The sequence below is a fragment of the Podarcis gaigeae genome (assembly GCF_964106915.1).
Source record: "Podarcis gaigeae genome assembly, chromosome: 7".
In the NCBI taxonomy this organism is placed as follows: domain Eukaryota; kingdom Metazoa; phylum Chordata; class Lepidosauria; order Squamata; family Lacertidae; genus Podarcis; species Podarcis gaigeae.
In genome coordinates, this window is record NC_139683.1 from 89,835,352 (window position 1) to 89,858,136 (window position 22,785).

The 22,785-nt window shown below is 41.4% G+C and overlaps 2 protein-coding genes across 2 annotated transcripts in view; both read left to right on the plus strand.

The window, feature by feature from the left end:
- XRN2 (5'-3' exoribonuclease 2) overlaps positions 1-12,413 on the plus strand; it is a 55,695-nt gene extending 43,282 nt beyond the window's left edge. The window contains exons 28-30 of the mRNA XM_083748590.1: positions 4,175-4,244; positions 8,580-8,724; positions 11,837-12,413. Coding sequence (XP_083604716.1) covers positions 4,175-4,244; positions 8,580-8,724; positions 11,837-11,893 — 272 coding nt within the window. The 3' untranslated portion in view covers positions 11,894-12,413. The remainder of the gene's footprint in view (positions 1-4,174; positions 4,245-8,579; positions 8,725-11,836) is intronic.
- The window catches only part of KIZ (kizuna centrosomal protein), a 165,632-nt gene that overhangs the window by 122,847 nt on the left and 20,000 nt on the right, over positions 1-22,785 (plus strand). The window lies entirely within an intron of this gene.

The window sequence follows — 22,785 nt, forward strand, 5'->3', positions numbered from 1 at the left end:
TGTAGCCTTCGTAATGACTCTCTCTCCCTTTCTCAGGCCCTCTCCTCTGTAAAGCAAGGATGGTAGTCATACAAGCCTACTTTAGAGTGCTGTTATGGGGTGTCTAAAGCATTATACAGTGGTACCTCGGGTTACAAACACCTCGGGTTACAGACACTTCGGGTTATAGACTCCGCTAACCTGGAAGTAGTACCTCGGGTTAAGAACTTTGCCCCAGGATGAGAACAGAAATCGCACAGCAGCGGGAAGCCCCATTAGCTAAAGTGGTACGTCAGGTTAAGAACAGTTTCAGGTTAAGAATGGACCTCTAGAACGAATTAAGTTCGTAACCAGAGGTACCACTGTAAATGCCTTTTCTTACTCATGAAAACTTGGGAAAATACAAAAAATGTCTAGGAGTTTGAGTTTGGTTGCTCTATTTAGGTAGTTTTTAAAAATAACAAGACAGGTGCCTTAATTTATGTAGGAAATTTAATAAATATAAATTCACTTCTGCATTGCAGGAAAAATGTTTTTGAATGATATTACAATGATATCAAACCTCAGTAATAAATACAGTGGTGCCCCGCAAGACGAATGCCTCTCAAAACGAAAAACGCGCAAGACGAAAGGGTTTTTCGTTTTTTGCGTCGCTTCGCTAGACGATTTTCCCTATGGGCTGGCTTCGCAAGACGAAACATCTTGCGAGTTCTTGCGAGTTTGTTTCCTTTTTCTTAAAGCCGCTAAGCCGCTAATAGCTGCTAAGCCGCTAATAGCCGTGCTTCGCAAGACGAAAAAACCGCAGGAGACTTGCGGAACAGATTAGTTTCGTCTTGCGAGGCACCACTGTACAAAAACGACTAAAACCAGCTGAGTGGTAGTAGAGGAAAAAGAAAGGGGAGATTTTGTCCAGTGTTTATGGTCTTGCCTTTATACCCAGTTTTGAAGATGATTTCTGAATTTGAGCTTCTGGTCTTCCACAACCATGGTCAGCAAGAGAAAGACCCTGCTAAAGGGAGATGAGGAGAAATCATTCCATTTCGTGGCCTGCTCCTGACCACTCAACCATAGTTTTACATACTAGTAGGTCTGCCAGGACTCCAGGATTTCTAGCACTGTGGTTGGTTAGCACTTGTATAAGTATCATTATGTGTTCATGTATTATTGCGTTTGGTAGGAGTGTTGGTCTGAGAAACAAGGGTGAAGATATTTGTCAATATATTGGTTTGTCAAGATCTTACTCCATCTGTGTGATAAAATTATTCAAATCCACTTCACTTTTGTTTCCTTAAATCTCATCATATTCTAAGAACATTAACTTGTGAACTTAGCATACTAAGCTTTTTATTTTCCAGGACATCTTTTTGTAAGTGAATGAAAATTAGAGTATAGCAGGGTAATACAGTCAATCCAATCTAAGCTCTCTCAGAGCTAGCTGTGGGGGTTAGTGGTGTTCCCTGATTTCACATTGATGTGCCAATTTTCAGCTGATGAATAATTGTATGCTGATAGCTTGCAGGAGTCAAGTGGAGTCTGCTAGTACTATGTGAATACAGGCTTGGATTTTGCTGTCAGAGTGTCTGATTTTATTGTTTTCATTTCAGTCAGTAAACTTGTCAATTAGCTGACTTTCCACTAATCAAAAAGAAAAAAGCGGGGAGCATTTTCAATCAGTAAACATGAAGTCTTGGCTTTGATTGCCATGCTGATTACATAAGTTATCACTTCAGTTGCTACTGGAGAGGGCAACTTAAATCGTTGCATCGGTTCTAGGAATTGCTTGCATTTTCAAGACCAATGAAATATGAACTGTCATTTCTCTCATTTTCTGTACCTTTTTGAAATGTCAACCTCTTGTTTTTCTGTTTCCTCACTTACCTATTTTCTTACATTGCCATGATGAAAGGTAGAAACTTGGCATTGCAACTCTTTCTGTTACGGTATTTAGGTGTGTGCTGTGTACCTTGAGTAAGAAGAACTATTTTCAGTGTTGTCTCTTTGTGTGGAATTCTGCTGTTTATACCGATATTTGGATAACAGTGTCAGCGCTGTTAGAGAAGTGTCCAAACCAGTAGTTTTTGAGCTAACTGCTCTTAGCAATTATGAAAGCAGATATCAGAATGCATCCAGATTATTATTTACTCTCATTTAGCACTTCACTTCTATGTTATTCTTTTTGAAATCCTGAGTTTTATCCTCTTTTTGTGAGTGAGGCAGAAGTGGTGGGGGATAATGGAATGGAGAGGGGCTAGAATGCTTCTTCTCCCTTGACCCTTCAAAAATACCATCCCAGCGCTGCCCATTGGAATAGTAGATGAAGTGAGCTGGGTCCCTGCCCATGTAGTATGCTTTTTGCTAGTTTTCCAGAAATGTAATAAAGATATGTGAAATGGTTTTGTATAGGAAAGGTTGCCAGATCCTTTATAAACCATTTAAGTTGTATATTTCTCAGAACCGGCTGACTGTTCAATATTAAGATAATTTAATAAGACTTGATACAGACTTGAATTTAATATGTACATCTCACATGAATATTTGAGTTTTTTAAGATTAAACTACCATTACAATAGCAGTTGCTTCCTAAAGTAAATCCAAGATTTGTACTGTCTTAGTTTCATTAATTTATGATGGTGCCATCTTACATTGTTAGTGCATAAGGAATCTCAAACCTTAAGGGCTTCAAATCCTGGCCACAAATGTATTTACATGTTGAGGTTGGTATAGGGATGTCCCTAATTTAGCCTGACCAGTTAGGAACATAGTGCAAAAAGCTTTGCTCATTGGCCTCTATGAATTACTCTGCTCCAACAGCAGCCAAAGCAGGAATTGCCAGTGTTGAAAATTAGGCTGGATTTCCACCAGCAAAGTTACATTGGTGTCAATCAGACATGCCTGCACTGTACACAGTTCATTCAGCTGCTACCATAAAAGGTTTTTGTTCAGGTCAGACCATTAAAGTATAAGCCATCCAGTCTGAATGTGCCTGGAGAGGGGCTCAGGTTTCCTTCCAGCCATGCCTTTTTTAATGCTCGGATTCACAAAGGCAGTGGGGCATCCCAGTAAATTATTGCTAGCCCCTGGTGTTCTTGAATATTAACCCATTATCAGGGACATTACTGTCCTGTCATAGTAAATCCATTGGACAACTTCTGAATCCAGCTGTTATAATTAGGTGGCACTTAAACATCATTGAGGATAATCAAAGATGTCACTGAAACTGAAGCTTTTGATTGATAAATGATGTAAGTGTTTTGAACTCACCAGGGATCTATTGATTAGATATTTCTTTCATTCTGTTTACTGGCCCATTTATTTAAAAGAACAGAAGCCATTTAATTGCATGGCTTGTTAAATGATGTTGTTGCTGGTACATCTTTGTAGTATGTCGTACTTTTGAGCTAAGAAAAGACGTAAGTGGGTGGTCTTTTAGTAGCATCAGATGGTTGCAGTTCCTGGTGTCCTTAGCCACAGTTCACCTAGTGTGTAGCTTTCTAATACAGATTATACTAAAAGTACTTAGTTTCTCAGATTTATAGCCGCCTCATCTGGAAAGCTTGGTGATGGGTAACAAACATGCCTGGAAGTTGGCCTTTCTTGCTATCTTCTGAGTAAAAAGAATGAGATTGCCAATCAATTAATGATTTGGTTTATTTTCATGGGGGCAAATTTCAATTGATGGGGCTGCAGTTGTTGGGCTTTGGGAGGGAAGGGTTTAAAAAGATAATATATTAAAGTGGTCTTTCTAAGAATGAGTGGTTGTTTTTGTTTTGCAGTTGAAAGTTATCTCACATTTCTCCATGTCACAGAAGGCCACCTGAGATTTTAATAATATTACTGGAGTTAAATTTAACTGGCAATATGCCTTTTAACTGATCAGTGACAACAATAAAGAGGTTAATTCTCCCCTCACAGCTGCCATGCCAAAGTGTGTTTCAATCGAATTTTTGAAATTAAGCCATTCTTACACATCATATGAGGGGCAGCTTGCTTTCTCCCTTTACCAAAACTTTTGCTAAATACTAACTTTTTGTCACTGTGTTCTTTATAATTCTTAAAATTAAACGTTCTAGAATTCTTATCTGTGTAAGGATTTAAAACTACTTGTTTTTGTAATAAGTCTTAAAATACACCTATTTGTGGTTCACTGTGATATGTTACATCTGTGTTTATATTTTATTTTGCTTTAATTTCACAGATATTGGTCCCCAAGACTCTTGGCAAGGTCCTACACCTCTCTTTCAGCACCCACCACAAAGATTTGACAGGTATTTGTTAAAAATTTCCTTTTAATTATATATGTTAGTGTCTCAATGGAAACCAACTCCTAGAATTTCTATAACTGTTATTTTTGTTATAAAGATCTCTCTAAATATCTCTCTAAAGCCATCTTTGGATGGTTTCTGTAAGACCTTTCCTTTAATAATCAGAAACTTCAAAATTAACTTTGCTGTTGATGCTTCTGCTGTAGCATTCTTGGTTCTTTGGCCTCTCTCTCTTTGAAGCACTATGAATTTCAACACAGACAGCTTAAAATTGCATTAGGTTTTGGACAGGCTAAACAAATTTCTTTTTAGGAGAGTCGTGGAGCTTAATGAGGCATAACTAATGGTGGTCCACTTTTATCATCACTGTGCAGGAACCACAGCATTAGTACAGACCAGCCATTGATTCTTGCTACAAACCTCTTGAAGTCCTAATCAGCTTCTTTGGTGCAGCTTTTTCAGGCCTGACAAGTCTATTGTAGGCCAGTGTCACTGTAGGTCAGTAGTTATTAGTTGCCACTGAAAACAGTTTCTTTAACTACTTAAGACTGAACTGAATTAAATGCAGGAGGGACTCTGAGGAGGATTAAGGAATCTGCAGTCCAATAAGTACCATGGAACAGAGAGAATGTGACATGGTTTGATAATAAGGGATGTTTTATATGTGTTTCCCTTCATTGAGAAGCTGATTGTATGCCCTTAAAACCAGATATCCTGGGGTTTGGAAAGTGTATCTGTGAATAATTCTGTTATATCTGTAGAGCAAAATAAGATAATACAAATAAAATAGTTGCTAAATTGAGCATATGTTTTCTTTGTATGTATTGTTCCTTGCTATAAGAGAACACCTAATAACAAAAAATTGAGTAAATCGCCTTCTAATTTTGCTATCACAGTTCCAAGAGTACTTTCCTTATATTTGTAGGCCATTTTTTTAAAAAAAGAGTTCAAGAACATTGTGACTTGTCTCTTTATAGTCATAATCAAGAATACTCATTAATGTGCTTTCATCGATTTTTGTACTGCTATTAAATTAAATCAGTTAAATCATAAGTACAGCATAATATGCTATGCTTTCATTATGACACCCCTCCCCCCTGTCAAGAGTAAATAAACCTTTCTGAGCCCCCCTGCATTTAACTGAGACCAAAAGCAAGCAGTTTGCTTAGCTGTAGTCGTTCTTGTTCCAAGTTAAATGGGAAGGCAGGTCAGATTTTTAAAAAGGAGATTACACATTTAAGATTCCTGCAATATTTTACAAAAAGGCTGGAGTGCTGCCTTCTCTCCCACCCCTGGCACTTGCCCAGTTAATCTTGGTGGACAGTTAATGTCTGCAACCTGTGTCGGTATTCTGGTCTGCTTTTCAGTTAAGATGGGCTCACCACAATGGCGAGGTCAAGGAGGACTATATCATTCATTTTGGAGAAGCCTCCACCCCGCCTTTAAGAACCATTTATGTAAATACGGTATTCTCAAAGGACCACCTGCTTGCTATATCATGAACTTGATCGGCTCCCTGAAACAATTTTATCTCACTGTGGCAGACCTATCAAAGTTTAATCAAGATGGGCTAGAAGATACATCCACTGTTTCACTTGTTACAAGGAGGAAATAATTCTCAAATGTCACAACAGCTGGGCCCATTTCAGATATTTCATTTCTTTATAGGACCTGACTACCTGTGAGCTTGTATGATGAAATACATTTCTACCCCCCACCACTGAGATGCTGTCTGAGACTAAGAATGCAAAAGCTTGATTTTTCTTTGTATTATCAATTTCACACAATGCTGTGTTGGTATCAGGTGATCTGGACGGCATGTTCAGAAGGTCTGAGTCTGGTCAATCACTGGGGGGGGGGGGAGGCTGCCTGAGAATCTCATATATTCTGCCTTGAGTTCCATGATGGAATAAAGGTTGGGGTATAAATAGACATTGGTGGTTCTTTGTTTCAGGCAAAGTAATTTGCATGAACGGATCCCTGTCTGTAAAATAGGATTTCATCTTTTCAACTTCTGATTTACTTGCTAGGTTAATTTTGAAAGTTGAAGCTTTTCATGGCTTAATCTTGCATCTGTGAGAATTAGGTATTGGGGTCAAGCGCCATTTTGCTTTGTCTTCAAGTGCTTGAAAATATCTCCTTGGCTGCTGCTGGAAGCAGAATTTGGGGCTAGGGGGATCTTTTTTTAATCCAGTCGGGCAGTTGTTCCATTCTTATAGAATGTTGCAGAAAAACTTTTTTTTATCTTTCATGCACCAGAAAAACCACACATATAGCCAGGTTCATCTCAAAGTATAAGCCATTTCATAGTGGACAACCAGGAATCCCTGACTTCTCACCACATTAGTGACTTATGAAGAGTGCTGGTTGTCAAAAGCAGTGCTCTGCTATCCTCTGCTAAGTGGCAACCCAAGGGGAAGAAGGGCCCTATTATTTTACTGGTGGATATTGGTGCAGGAGGGATGTAGGTGGTGCTGTGGGTTAAACCACAGAGCCTAGGACTTGCCAATCAGAAGGTCGGTGGTTTGAATCCCCGCGACAGGGTGAGCTCCCGTTGCTCGGTCCCAGCTTCTGCCAACCTAGCAGTTTGAAAGCACGTCAAAGTGCAAGTAGATAAATAGGTACTGCTCCGGCGGGAAGGTAAACAGCGTTTCTGTGCGCTGCTCTGGTTCGCCAGAAGCGGCTTAGTCATGCTGGCCACATGACCCGGAAGCTGTACGCCGGCTCCCTCAGCCAATAAAGCGAGATGAACGCCGCAACCCCAGAGTCGGCCATGGCTGGACCTAATGGTCAGAGGTCCCTTTACCTTTACCTTTATTGGTGCAGGGGTGTCAACTTGAATAAAATATTGTGGGGCCCAGGAAAGCCCCACCCCACAAAATTGATTACATGACACAGTGCTCACACACTATTTGAATGGGAATGCCCATCAACTTTGCGGGGACCTGGCCACCTCAAATATTTTATTGTGGGGGCCAAAGCTCCCACAACCCCTAGGAATTGACTTCTATGTATTGGTTGGAGGCTGGAGTTACTGAATAGCCTTCCATTCACATAGACTTCCTACCTTGGTAGGAGGTAGCAGCCATGAAAGCAGCAGTTTCAATAGATGTTTGCTGGTGCTTAAGCGAAGCAAGTCTAAAATTCTGTTGGATTTGCAGAACAAGAAAAGTGCATCTTTGAATCCTAGCCTACTAGCTTTGGTAGAGTTCCACTAGGAACTCTTGAGAAATGTTAACTCTGGCTTATACAACAGCACTAGGCACTTGATGACTGTTGCTCAAAGTACATGAAATGGTATTTCCAGTACTTTCCCCAAGATATTGATCATGTAACTAGCCAGATGATACATTTTAGCTATTTTATATTATTTGGTCCTGCTAATGATACATCATTTTGCTCAAATGTGTCTGTTTTCAAATGGATTTTAAATTTTTGGTTAAGACAGAGGAAATCCTGTGGGTAACAGAGCTTAAGTCTTAACTATAACTAAAACAAACAACATTTTCCTGTATATATTCATGTGTATATGACCTCTTGCTATATACTGGTACAGTTAAAACAGTACTTGTTGGTAATCTGGGATGGCATTCTTGGTGATAATAAGACATTGCATTTGTGTTCCCATATAAACAGTATGCCAAATGTTGGTTGGTCCATGCCAATTAGTGCTTACGTTGCTAGGTCACTGTGGTCAATTGAAAACGGCATCAATAGAACTTGAAAAGGTTTCCTCCTGATCAGACCTTCTGACATATTGAGTAGAATAATGGATGGGGGGAGATAACGCTTAAAGCCCTTACCCTGGATTCAAACTACTCTGCAGTAAGAATTCATTTGCAACCTGCAATTAACTAGAAAGAATGGACTCCCAGATTAGCCTGGATGTCCACAAAATAAAGCCTCATTCTGGCGTTTGTTTACTCTTGAGATAATGTTACATTTTGCTGACGTGATTTTTTTCCCTTTATCCTTCAAATCCCTGCAAGAGGCAGGTTGGGGAGGCAGCAATACCAAATGGACCATATTCTTTCAGGACATCTTTAAAACCTGAATCTGAATTTGACAAAGATTTTTAAATCCTTAGGTTTGTTCCCAGTGAGCATACGGGAGTGAAAAGACAAACAGAAAGTTTTGTTTTTAGTTTAGTTTTTGTTTAATGTTCCACTACCAGGAAAGAAGCAAAATTGTTGTAATATAACAGTAAGCTTGGTTCTTAAGAGGTGCTTAATATTTCTGTAAATAAGCTGAGGTGTGCCATATCCAACGCCACTTACTATAGCTTTTAGACAGATGGTAAGAAAACTTGTACATATGATATACATGTTTTTTCTTCAGAAATTCAGGGGCCACTCCGCTTCTTGCATGGAACCGCATGCCTCATTCGCAAGGACAACCGTACCAACAAAATCAGTACCAACGCCCAGGTGGACCAATGAATTACCCACAAAGGCCCAATGATCGGAGGGAAAGGGGAAGACAGGTAACAAAGTGCTGTGTGGTTGTTCTTTGTGATCCTCTAGCAAGCTAGAAGAAAGTGGGTATAATGTAATCTCAATCCTGAAAGCTAACAGGATGTTCTTTGGCTAAAGAAAAAATCATATGTATAGTCATTGAATGTATGGGATATATTAAATACAAGCAACTCCCAAGGAGTGTTCCAAGGCACTAGGTGTTTAAGTGAAATTGTGTATATTTGAAACATCATTGAAAAAGCCTACAACACACACACACACCCGTTCTGCCCCCGCCCCTTTTTGTGACGTTTTTGGGTCACTTGCAGGTTCTGCGCGATGTGCACATGTATGGTTGCGCACATATCAGACATGCTTAAAACAGTGGCTTCCTGTAAATTAATCATTTAGCAAAGAGTACAGTTTCACAGTAAGGTACTTGAACACCCAGGGAGTTTTTCTGTGGATCTAACTGGTTAAGACTCATTATAATTAATGTTGTCCTGTTAATTTTAATGGGATATAAGGATGAATAATTTTATCTGGACTGTGGCTGATATCTAGACTTGTAACAATTTTCTCACATCCTATGCTGAAAATATCTGCCACCACAAAATGTCAAAGGATTGTCATTACCAGAATAACATGTTTGATGACAGGGTCCTTTTGCTGCCTCCATGCTCTTTCAGAAGTGGCCACTCCAGGGTGAAGAGGAACTGGAGCAGCTCCTGCCCTTGCCAGCTAGATAGGAGCTCTCTCTTGTTTTCCAGACCTTTTTTGCCTTTGTGGGACTTCGCTTGCTTCCTTTGGTCATGTAGGGCAGTTTGTCGTGGATGTGCATGTGCTCTTTCTGTGATGAGGGCCCTGCTTTTCTCTGGGCCTGGGTGGAGGACCTGCTCTCCACGTCTTGCTGGACTATCTCCCATCTTCCTTGACTATTGGCCATGTTGGCTGGGTCTGGTGGAAGTTGAAGTCCAACAAGAAGGCCACAGGTTCCTCATTCCTTTGAAGAATCTCTGACTTCTTTTATTAGTCATACATATTTTGCCTAAAATCAAAATGATATTTTTATCTCAAGGCCTGAATTAAATCTTGCTACTAATTTTTCTTTTTTAACATGCAATAAAGAATCCAGTCAATATAAGTAGGCATGCAGCATACTAACCAGCTGAAAACTGTGCATATAGGCAAACAATAAGTAAAAACATTAAACTAAACAATGTGGAAATTATTGAGCCACCTTCTGGGACTGATCTTAGCTTTTGAAATAATATAAGAATCAAATTTTAGCCTTACGTTCTCTTTCAAGAGTAACTGAATAGTTTTAAACTGGCAGCCAGCCAGAAACAGGTAGCATTCTAAAGAGGGTTCACTTCTCTCTAATGCTAGGATCAGCTATCATTCTGCTTTAAAAACTTGTTTCCTGTGTAATTTTCCCCTGTGGTAGGTCTGCATAGTCCCTTTTTCAAAAATAAATTCTTACCTGGCATAATTTTGGATAATCTGATATCCCTCTTATAAGACTGCACACAATCTGAAAGACAGATCTTGCATTCCAGATCTTGATTCTCTCCCCAGCCCAGCCCCTCAAGTTCCCTTGATGCAATGACATTTCACTGCTGGCACCAAAACACAGTAATCCATTGATATCTCAGGTCTGCACTTGTGCCATTACTGGGATGATTGCATGAGAGTATAAGTGTTTTCGCAATTTTTACCTTAAACACCTGATACTGAAAGCTCTATTGAAATTGCATCAAACTGTTGATAAGCTGTCCTGAGCATTTGGTGGATGCTTCTTACCACCGTTGCGAGGGGGGTGGAGCTGTCCAAACACTCACACAACCATCACTTGGATGTACGTCCTGGTCTTGTTCAAAAGCCATTCAGCGGGGAAGGCTACTGAAAATGAAAAACTGAAGTTCTCCACATCTGGACATGTCTCACAGCATCATGCTAGCCACTTCTAGTTACCAGAACAGCTGAAAATGGGTTTCTGGTTGGCATTAGCAGCTGCTGCAAGCTATGGGGATGGAGTGAAGAATGCAGACGTTTTCTGTAAGGCACTTTGCAAGTTGCAAATCTTAGGATTGGTTGCTGATTATTACTTTCAAAAGATAGCCTAAATAGGACCCCAGAGTTGGATTCAGGTTTGGGTTTCATTTGTAAAAATTTCCCCAAAATATACCTGCCATACTCAAGGACAGCATTAGATTCCTTTTTGTCTCTAACACTTCCCAATAGATCTGTGGGCAGCCCATCAAATGCTTTGTTCACCTGTCACAGGATTGCCACAGACGCACTAGGTTGCCTATGGAATAGCAGTTGTTGGGGCATCAGATAGAAGTCTGGAGATCGGATTTTGGCCACAGGCCGCTTTGCTAACCCTTTGCATAGATGCAAGTACTGTTTATTAAGCATAGCATGAAATAGGTACCCTAAGTTCCCTTTCAGAGAAACTATAAGGTTATTTACTACTTTGTACCCTATGTCAAAATGTATTTTATTGAAATATTGTACATATTTGCAAAACAGTCCTCTTTTACAATTGTCGACTTTTGAATTAACTCTTAGTATTCTGTTGTTCAAATAGCTGAATGACCCTTTTGCAGGCTGCATAATATAGTGCAAATAAAAGAATGTGAACAATAATTTCATGTTACTGGTCAAGAGTAACTGGTCAGTTCAAGTCTCAAGCAGTTAATTTAATAGGGTTAATGTTAAACTTAAACTTCCATGTAAATATGTTTTGTAATATGTTTTGTAATGTTAATTTACCAAGTTTCCATTTTAGGTTCCCCTTATACTTTTAAAGTCCAGTTTTACTCAAAGAAAAAAAATGGCAACTTTAATAGTAATAGTAATAAAAATAGCTATAATGGAGTTCAAGGATTGGTGGCAATTGAGGGTTATGATCCAAGCCAAAGTTTAGACCTACTGATTTAGAGAGAAAGATAAGCACATCCTTAATTCTCTCTGGGTTTGATGAGGCATAAAATTGCTTAACTTTGGGCTGGATTGTGCCTCCATTTGCATGTCATTTTATTTTTCTTGTACCACTTTTCTTGTAATCTCTTCTTTCTGTTTTGTACTACCTTATGACTGGAAAAAGTAGAGTAATACTATCTTTCTCTTTTGCAGGGTTATGGAAGGCCTTACCCATTGCCACCATCTTCTGGAAGATACAACTGGAATTAGGCTTTCGGCATTTCCACCGTTTAAAATAATCCTTTTTTAAATCCCATCTTTATCATCTGAGTAATTTCTAGGTGATAAACTTTCTTTTTAAACTGTGTACATTTTTACTGATAAGATTTGATATGATACATATGTTACTTTACAACTGTACTGCAGAATACAAGTGAAATTAGCACTTATTTTGCTTGTGTGAAAAGTCTAATGAAGCAGGAGTGCTGTTCTGTCTTTACTGTGTGGTTTTTATTGCATTACTACATTGTTGATGCCTTTCGTATTCACATAAGAATATCCCTTTGGTTCCCAGCTAGGAGAAGGTTTGTCCTATGAAGAATAGCATTGAAAACACACAGAGAAATTGTGTTTTAATTGTGGAAGTTAGCTTAGAGGCTATCTACAAGTACAATGTTTTAAAGACTTTTGGTCAGCATTCCTTCTAAAGTGCTTCATTGTTGATGTATTTGTCCCTTTAAAAAAAGTTGGTGAAGTTTTGAAGTAAAAGTTTCATCTTTTACAACATCAATGTATCTTTATTATGCAGTTTGTTTCATATTATTAGACAAGAATTAGAAGTTCTCAAGTTTGCCTGAGTCATTCCTATGCTACTTCATCCACAGGACCCACTTATGCTGCCTGCCTACTAAAGCAAAGTGTGTGAGAGAGAGACAGAGAAAGAGAAAAAAAACACTCTTCTTTCCTTCAGTAACTTCTTAAAGCTTGACTTTGAGATATTAAAAATGAATGGTCTAAAATAAATGCCTCTTCCTCCTGAAGCACTTACCCAACCATTAAATTAGATAAATTAGCAATGCTTTCCCCACTTCTTCTACAAATACACTAAAGGGAAAATCTATAGTTCACCCCTTACCACATCACTAGGTGTATACTACTTTCACGCAATCCCAGCTCTCTGCTCTCAGGAGGTTTGCAGCAGGAAACTCCCACATCAGCCGTGGCAGGAAGGGGAGCTGAATTGGGTCCCAAAACATTTAATTTAGAAAACGTTAATAGAATTGTCATCTTCCTATATGCAGGGATTTTCTTTTTCTAGGAACTTGTTCATTTGTTTTCTGTGTTTATATGCCTCCTTTTGGGCAAGGCATTCAGAACAGGTCACAGTTTATAATAATAAAATGTCCAGAGCTAGGATAAGACAGGACTAGTTCACTTGTATGTTCATCGCTTGATGGCTGCTACATCAACGGATGAATTGCATGTGTGAATGAGGCATTGGAGGACTAATGCTACAAATAAGAGCTTTAATGTGCACTAGATGTCACTCTAAAATGCAATGGATTTCTTTTTAAAAAAAAATTATTGGTTTTTCCATGAATACATCCTCTAACAATATTTCTCTAACAATTTTCATATTTCCCCCCTCCTCCTCTGGACTTCCCTCACATTCCCATTTTGTTTTATTTCCATATTACCCACCCTGCGTGTTGTTTCCCAAAATTTTCCCAATACATATAGTCTTACTTTTTGTTATATACAATTGTGTTTGTTTATTGTTAAACCCTGCCAATGAGTCCAATTTTTTATGCTGCCTCTTCATATATGTTGTAAATCAGGGGTCAGCAAACTTTTTCAGCAGGGGGCCGGTCCACTGTCCCTCAGACCTTGTGGGGGGACAGTCTATATTTTGGGGGGGGGGGATGAACAAATTGCTATGCCCTACAAATAACCCAAAGATGCATTTTAAATAAAAGGGCACATTCTACTCATGTAACAACACCAGGCAGGCCACACAAATAATCCAGAGATGCATTTTAAATAAAAGGATACATTCTACTCATGTAAAAACACACTGCTTCCCGGACCGTCCACAGGCCGGATTTAGAAGGGGATTGGGCCGCATCCGGCCCCTGGGCCTTAGGTTGCCTACCCCTGTTGTAAATGGTTCCCATTCTCTTTTAGTTATCCTTTTCATGTAGTTTATCTGTTAATTTTGCCAGTTCTGCATATTCCATAAGTTTCCCTTGCCATTGTTCTTTCGTTGGTATTTCTTCTGTCTTCCAAGCTTGTGCTAATTCAATTCTTGCCGCTGTTGTTGCATACATAATTTCCAATTTTCTTTTTTTAATCTTGATCTAAAATTCCTAGAAGGAATGCTTCTGGTTTCTTAACAAAAGTCTTTTTAAACATTTTTTTTCAATTCATTATATACCATTTCCCATCTTTTACTTTACATTTCCAACAGATTTTAGATCCCTTTTATACATTATTACCACTTTCTCTGGTGTAATATACCATCTATACATCATTTTCATATAATTCTCTTTCAACAAAATACAATCTGTAAATTTTAAATTCACCTTCCACATCTTTTCCCAAAGTTGTATATTGTGACCTAAATCATGAGCCCACTTTATTTGTGCTGACTTTACCATTTCATCCAGCGTTTCCCCATATAACAGGAGATTATACATTTTTTGAGTAATTTTGTATCACTCTCAATTATCTCTTTTTGAAAGTTTGACACTGTGTAGCTGAAACCTTTCTTATTGTCTCCCTTAAACTGTTCGTTGAATTGTCTATGATGTAAGCAACTTTGAAAAAAAAAACTTTAGCTACTCATATTCTTTCAGCTTTAAGCCTTTTTCCACCTCTATTAATAATTCTCTGTACGTCGGCCAATTTCCTCTCTTACTAAGAGGTTTTAATGCTAATGCTTCCACCAGCGAGAGCCACCATGCATTTCAACATTGTGTTCAGATGTTCACCTACTAATAATCTATTGTTGAAAAACAGAAGCTACAATCTTGCATATGCTTACTTGGGAGTAAACTGCATTGAATTTAGGCATTTCAACTCAGAATTCAGTTTAGGATTGCACTCTAATGTAATGGGCATGGCACTCACCCCATTAATTATTACTTTTAAAATTAGGTGTATTTTTCACTATTGATTTGAGGATTGGTTCTGGTTCCTCAGCAGGAATGTTAAGAAATCCACTTCATTTTCAACTATGGTTTTATTATCTAATGTTAGTCGTACTCTTTAGTAGAAACACTGAAAACAATGGACTGAGGTCCGTTGATTTCAGTGAGTTTGAGTATGAATAACACTGGGTATAACCCCATGTTTTTTTGTGCCTAAACTTTAGCTAATCTTTAGCTTATGCTCGCACCTGGATCCAATATGTTTACTATGAGCTCATTCAAGTTAGACTTGGTCTCAACAGACATGCAGCAGAATGAGGTGACGGCGCAGACTGGACTACCATTGCTTGCTCCCATCCTCCTTGTCTTTTTACTTGCATGGAATTTGTTTAGGGGAGTACCAGCAATCTGTAGTCTGAAGTAGTATCGTCTGCTCTATCATATCAGTATCATTCCTCCTCCTCCTCCAGTAGATCAGAATGTGGGATGGAATGCTTGAAACAAGCCCTAGGCCTCTCTTGAAGTAAGGGTGGCCCCGCTAGAAAAGAGAACAAGTCGCCTGCATTTTTGTCTGGAAGAGAATTTCAGCATTTTTGTTTGTCATGGATCATGGAGGAGCCCTGTTCCCTTTTGCAGGATAGGACCAAAAAGTGCAGTGGACAAAAAGTAAAGCTGGTGTGGGAAGTGAGGGACCAAGTTGTGAAACAGGCAGATCTCCGAGACAGCTAGACATGCCAGGGAGAGAGTTGCGGTATTGGTTGCCCATGAATGGAGGGGTACACCAGAGCATTCATGGGGGCTTCTTCATTGTTCACTGAGTGCCACAGTAAAGTGAAAGCTTGTGTGTGTAGGTAGGTAAAGGTAAAGGACCCCTGGACAGTTATGTCCAGTCAAATGCGACTATGGGGTTCGGCACTCATTTCACTTTCAGGCTGAAGGAGCTGGTGTTTGCCCACAGACAGCTTTCTGGGTCATGTGGCCAGCAGAAATAAATCGCTTCTGGTGCAATGGGACACTGTGATGGAAACCAGAGCGCACGGAAACGCCGTTTACCTTCCTGCTGCAGTGGTACCTGTTTATTTACTTGCACTGGCATGCTTTCAAACTGCTAGGTTGGCAGGAGCTAGGACAGCAATGGGAGCTCACTCCATTGCGGGGATTCGAACCACCGACCTTCTGATCAGCAAGATCTTCTTCTCTGCTGCTCCAGAGAAGCGGACATGGAGCAATGGATCCAAACTACAAGAAAGAGGATTCCACCTAAACATTAGGAAGAACTTCCTGACAGTAAGAGCTGTTTGACAGTGGAATTTGCTGCCAAGGAGTGTGGTGGAGTCTCCTTCTTTGGAGGTCTTTAAGCAGAGGCTTGACAACCATATGTCAGGAGTGCTCTGATGGTGTTTCCTGCTTGGCAGGGGGTTGGACTCGATGGCCCTTGTGGTCTCTTCCAATTCTATGATTCTAAGTCCTAGGTTCTGTGGTTTAACCCACAGTGCCACCCGCATCCCTGCTTAAAACATTAAAGGTAAAAGGTAAAGGTACCCCTGCCCGTACGGGCCAGTCTTGACAGACTCTGGGGTTGTGCGCCCATCTCACTTAAGAGGCCAGGGGCCAGCGCTGTCCGGAGACACTTCCGGGTCACGTGGCCAGCGTGACAAAGCTGCATCTGGCGAGCCAGAGCCGCACACGGAAACGCCGTTTACCTTCCCGCTGGTAAGCGGTCCCTATTTATCTACCCTATTTATCTACCCGGAGGTGCTTTCGAACTGCTAGGTTGGCAGGCGCTGGGACCGAGCAGCGGGAGCGCACCCCGGCGCAGGGATTCGAACCGCCGACCTTTCGATCAGCAAGTCCTAGGCACTGAGGCTTTAACCCACAGCGCCACCTGCGTCCTGCTTAAAACATTACTTTTAACTAAAAAATCAAGATGGAACGGCATTCAGCACATTCTCCTATAGGGTTTCTTTTAGAGCAGGGGTGGCTAACTCAGGCCTTCCAACTCTTATCAGCCTCACCCTGCCCTGCCAGTGGTCAAGGAGTAGTGCTCTAGCATGCCTGGAGTGCCGCAAATCAAACTGCTGGCCTTCCGATCAGCAAGCCGAAGAAGCTCAGCGCCACCTGTGTGGGTTTTTTTTAACCTTTTTTGTGTGTAAATTAGCCATCTCACAGGTGTAGGCTTACATACGCAGACACATCCTGCAGCAGTAAACCTGAGCTTGATACAAGTGTACATTTGACTGAAAGCTGCAGCTCATCCTGACAATACAGAAGTCCTGTTTTGGGGGGGTGGGACAGGCAGGTGTGGAGGACTCTCTGGTCCTGAATGGGTAACTGTGCCCCTGAAGGACCAGGTGCAAAGCCTGGGAGTCATTTTTGGACTCACAGCTGTCCATGGAGGCACAGGTCAATTCTGTGTCCAGGGCAGCTGTTTATCAGCTCCATCTGGTACGCAGGCTGAGACCCTACCTGCCCGTGGACTGTCTTGCCAGAGTGGTGCATGCTCTAGTTATCTCTCGCTTGGATTACTGCAATGCGCTGTATGTGGGGCTACCTTTGAAGGTGACCCAGAAACTACAACTAATCCAGAATGTGGCAGCTAGACTGATGACTGTGAGCGGCTGCTGAGACCATATAACCCCTGTCATGAAAGACCTTCATTGGCTCCCAGTACGTTTCCGAGCACAATTCAAAGTGTTGGTCTGACCTTTAAAGCCCTAAATGGCCTCGGCCCAGTATACCTGAAGTATACCTCCACAATTCTGCCCGGACACAGGTCCAGCGCCGAGGGCCTTCTGGCGGTTCCTTCGCTGCAAGAAGTGAGGTTACAGAGAACCAGGCAGAGGGCCTTCTCAATGGTGGCGCCTGCCCTGTGGAATGCCCTCCCATCAGATGTCAAGGAAATAAACAACTATCTGACTTTTAGAAGACAGCTGAAGGCATCCCTGTTTAGGGTAGTTTTTAATGCTTGATTCTATGTTGGGAGCCGCCCAGAGTGGCTGAGGAAACCCAGCCAGATGGGCGGGGTATAAATAATAAAATTATTTTATTATTTATTTATTTTTATTGTAGCTTTCTGAGGAGTGTTTCTGTGTGAGGAACTGTTTGCAAATGCTTGTTGGTTGTGTTCACACTTCACATTTTAGGTTTATGCTCTACAAATCGTGTGAAGCAGTTATAATTTTCCCTGCTTAGAAAATGTCCTTGCCAGCCATTCAGAAAAGCTGCTGCCTTTATAGACACTTTCCTGCGACTCTTTCCCAGCACCTTTCCCTTTGGAAGGACCCTAGCAAAGATACACCTGTTCTTTGTAGTTGAACAGAGCCCCAAATTTCTAGAGCTCTGAATAACAGGACGGAGAGGAATGATCCAGGAAAGGATTGATTTATTCTCTTGGGCTTCTTTGCCCCTAGCCAATGACTATACCAATTCAAAATTATTATCAATCTGATAGATTGTTTTGCGCTCCCAGCAAGATAGGCCTGTCAGCCTGTCACAGCAAAAGAACTTGCGCTATAACAAACATGTCTGTCTTTAGGGTGCCATAAGAATCTTTGCTATCAATTTGTGTCAGTTATTGTGGGGAAAGGCCCTGTCATTTCTGCCTCTGTACAGAGCCTGGTACACAGGAAAGGGTTTTTTTTTTTTTGCAGGGATGGTTCTGGATGGTGGTTCTCATACACCCCTAGGTTGAAATTCTCCTAAGAGACCATGAAATAATCCCTATTTGCCTTCAGAGTTGCAGCAGGAGGAGCCAGTTCGTCCAGCCCCTTCTCCCCCATGCAGGTGCCTCTTTGCAGAGTTAAATGCAGGTCTCTCTCCTGGACAGTCTTGGCCGCCAATTAAAGGCCTGCAGGAGGGAGCCTCTCGAGGGCCCCCAACTCCAGGGGCTGGAGAGGGAGAGTGCTCCTCCAGCTGACTTTGCCCTCCACTGCACCAGAGAAACTTTGGGAGGCTCTTTGTTCCCACTTAAGACCCCTTCCTGGCTGGGCCGCACCAAAGACACTTATCCACCTCTTCAGATAATGAGCTTCACCCAAGTCTGCCTGGTTTGTCTTCGCCTTAAGGATCTCGGCAGCACTAATTGCAGGAGAAGCCTTCTTTCAAGCAGCCCGAAAAATGTCGCAGCTGAATGGAAAGGAAGGTTGCTCTGGGCCGAGGAAGACGGAGAAACCCTCGCTGCTCCCCCAAAAGAACCAGTTTGGCTTTTCAATCATAAAGGGGTTTTAAGTTGGAGGGCAAATTAGCACCAGGAACCTTTTACAATATATTTATACAGGCACATGCAAAGACTGCTTTCAGTAGCTAGCATATATACTTTAGCTATGGATGGGCAGAGTAATAAAGACTTGCAATGGTTATAATATTTGTTATTTTAAAAAATAGTTTTATTCTGCTGTTAGGAGCTGCACAGGGAACAAGTAGAAATGTTCTGATGCATTATGGTGAAGAGAGCAACATGCCCTTTTCAGTTTAGTAGTGTTGCTTAGTCATCACAATTCCTGAGCAAATCTTGCCAAGCTAAACTTAGTATGCTTTAGACATGCAGTTAAATAGTGATGTTTCCTTGCTTGGTGCCTTCCTTGCCAAGGTGTCAGGCATTCAAAAGACATCTCTCAGGCTTCCCATTACAGCTTCAAGCCAAGAGCTCTCATTGACTCACTGCGGGTGAGATACACATTTTTAAATAATATATGTGTGCATTCAAACACAGAATTTCTAGGTTTAAAATGAAACTTTCCCAGATGTGCGCACACTGGAAAACTTGCACAGCCTTTGTGCAGGGACTAAGAAAACTGTTGCTGCCTTTGTGCAAGGACAAATTAAGAAACTCATTTATTTAGATTATTAAATTCAACATTTTTTCTAGAGATAAAAGTTGAGAGCAAACACCCGATATTCAGGCCCCTTCCTTCCATTTATCTCTGGCTCTTTATTCACATTAAAAAGAGCTGCCCATTAATGCCATCTCCTTTCCTCCACTTTATTATGGTGTGGAACAGGGCTTGCAAAAATGGTCTGATTGGATTTTAATCCCACACAAGAGTTAAGAAATGAATAATAACCCTACGAATAATTTGGCACAAATCACCGGGCAGTTTTGCAGCGCCAGCTCCGCTGGAGTGACCAGGAGAGCCCGTGCCGAGCGCCTGTTCCTTTCAAGTCCGGAGAAGTCCCCGGGGAGTTGGAGCGCGTGTATCTGCGTCGTCACCCTCAAGTTTAGGCGAGCTGGGGAGCTCCTGGGCGCACGGGAAAGGCCTTTGCAGTTTGGGGGAACTCCCTTCGTCTCTAAACTGAATTGCTGTAAATACCAAGAGAGAATCCTTTACCATTCCGGAGTGGCCCAAGCCAATGTCGCTTCTTCACTTGCTCGGTCGCTCTCACTCTTTGGGCTCAGCCCCGCTAGTTCAGAGCCCAGAACAAGTTAGACCACCTGAGGCTCTCCACCTTGGTAGACAGATATTTGCGCCTGGCGATGTCCTGGTCCCCACGCACTTTCCTCCCGCAAGAAGGGCCTGCCCAAGCAACAGCTTTTTCCCGATCACCGCGTGTGGTCCGGTTCAGAAGTGCACATTCCTAGCTCGCGTGTCTAAATGAACTGTGCCAGATCAAACCACGGAAGACAAAACTCTCACGTGGCCCCAAACACATCATTTCCCCGCGGTCTCGGTTTCTATATTCGCTTTAGAGTTTTGTGCAGCCCAATCCGACAGATGTTCACTTAGAATAAACTCCCGTTGGCTTCAGCGGGAACGATTTCCAGGTATTTACAGCCCCAGTGCTGCTCATAAACTTATGACTTTACCCATTTCCGCTTCTATCCTAGGAACATTTCTGGTGGGTGGGAGAGTACGTGCTAGTAATTTTAATCAAGTTTTGGTTGCGATCCTATATCCACTTGCTTGGAGTAAGCCGCACTAAACTCAATGGATGTTACCTTTGAGTAGACGTGCATATAGGATTGTCGGGTCACAGTATGCACATTTACTCGAGAGTATTGCCACGTCCAATGGACTTTCGAGGCAATGCATTTAGTTTTACAGGTAAGTAAGCGTACATCTTAAAAACAGGCGAATAACTCACCAGTTCCCTAATAATTATGGAATTATTTTTCTACCTCCATCTCGCACACTTTCCTTTTCCAAAAAGTTCTTTGTCGCTGATATTTCCCAGCCCCCGCCTTATCCTCTCTTACTTTAAGACAATTGGATGTCATTGTATTTTAAGTCCCAAAGAACAGTAACTTAAAAATGAATATTTATTGGTCCAAATAAAGTGATCTTAATCAAGATAACAGGGAAAATAAAACTGGTGCCTGCAAATGGCTAAAGTATGTTTTGTCCAAACGTTTATTTAGGATAGTAAATACAATAAGAGGTGGGAGGGAAGTGAGGGTGCAGCAGGATTGTAACATTTCATGCAACCCGGTCCTTTTACCTTTAAGTCCAAATACTTGGATTTAAGTACTTACAGTCCGATCCTGTGCATTTTTCCTGGGAAACAAGTCCCAGTAAGTTCAGACTTACTCCCAGGTATTTGTGCCATCTCATAATTATTATAGTTGAATCGCAAACGGATTTAATCGGAAAGAGGTGTGCTATTTGTTATAGGTAGCATTCCGGGCCTCGGTCCGGAGCAGCGAAGAAGACGAAAATCCCGCATCAACCAAACACCACAGAATATGCTACGCCTATTTCGTCTCTCTGCAGTCTGAGCCTCTCTCTTTCTTCCCCATGCATTTTCTAACTGGCGTTCCCAAGTAAGACCCACTGAGTTCAATGGGACTGACTTCCTAGTATTTAGGATTGCAGCCTTAAGACGTTCGTTCACAACGTGGTTTTGCTTTTCTTTTCTTTTAACCCGACTTCTAAACACAACACGGTGTCTTAGTCCCTCTAAGACTAACCTGATACAGCTAAAGTAAATTCAGAGCCACTAACTTTTAAGTCCCATTGACTGCAATCACCTTAAATGCCACGTGCGGCAGAACATGCGCTTACATAAAAGAAAGTGCCATTGAATTAAATGTGGCTTAGGTAAGTGGCGAGTGCAGCCTAAATCTCTCTAAATTCAAATGGGCTTTCCATCGCAGTCTAACTTGCTCCGAATGGACAGGATCCAGCCCAAGTCTGGTACTTCATACTGGTGTGAAAGGAGAGACAGAGATTTAAACTTGAGCTTTCTCGTTTAAAAGACTTAAACAAGAGCCTAGCTTTGGTTAGATCGCGTCCTCTTGGTTCCGAGTTTATTTTAAATGACACATACTGTATTTCCAAAGATCCAGTGTTAACTTCAAAAAGAACTATCCATTTGTTTTAATGGAACTGACTTCCCACCTAAACTTAGCAGTAAATGTCTCTTTGAGGAATACGGAGAAAATAGAGCAATGGAAAATGCCCAAATTTATCTTAATTGTGGAGACACGGAAATCCATCATGCCCAATAACGTGTTTACAAAATAATTACCTAAAATGCACTGAAAGCGTAGTCTTTCGCGTGTCTACTGGGAAGTAAGTCCTACCGGACTTCCTCCCAAGGAAATGTCTTTCTTCTTTCTGAGTAGACGTGCATAGGATCGCGCCATTCCAGGGCGGGAGGGGAATTCTGTGCGCTGGGCAAGAGTACTTGGGTTGTGCTCTGAGATCCTAAACAGAACTCTTTACGCGGAAGAAACTTCAATTCAGCACCGGCCAGAAGCACTTAGAGCTGGGTGGTAGCAAAGCCCCATTCAGCTCGGTAAAGCGGCACCTTAAAGCCTGCTGGAAGTTCTCCTGCGCCATCTCCACGAATGTGAACCGGGAACTCCCTGGTTTCGCGTGGCTCCTGGTCCTGCCAGTGGGGTTTTGGCAGGTGAACCTGTGCCCGCTTTAAAGCTAACTAATGGCATAAATTATATAAATTAACTCCTATGTTATCAATTTTTTAAAAAGCAGCAGCAATCGGGAACTTCCCTTCAATAGGCCTATAACAACCGCGGCACCACAAGCGTCTCTCTTCTTGGGCATCCTGTTTTAT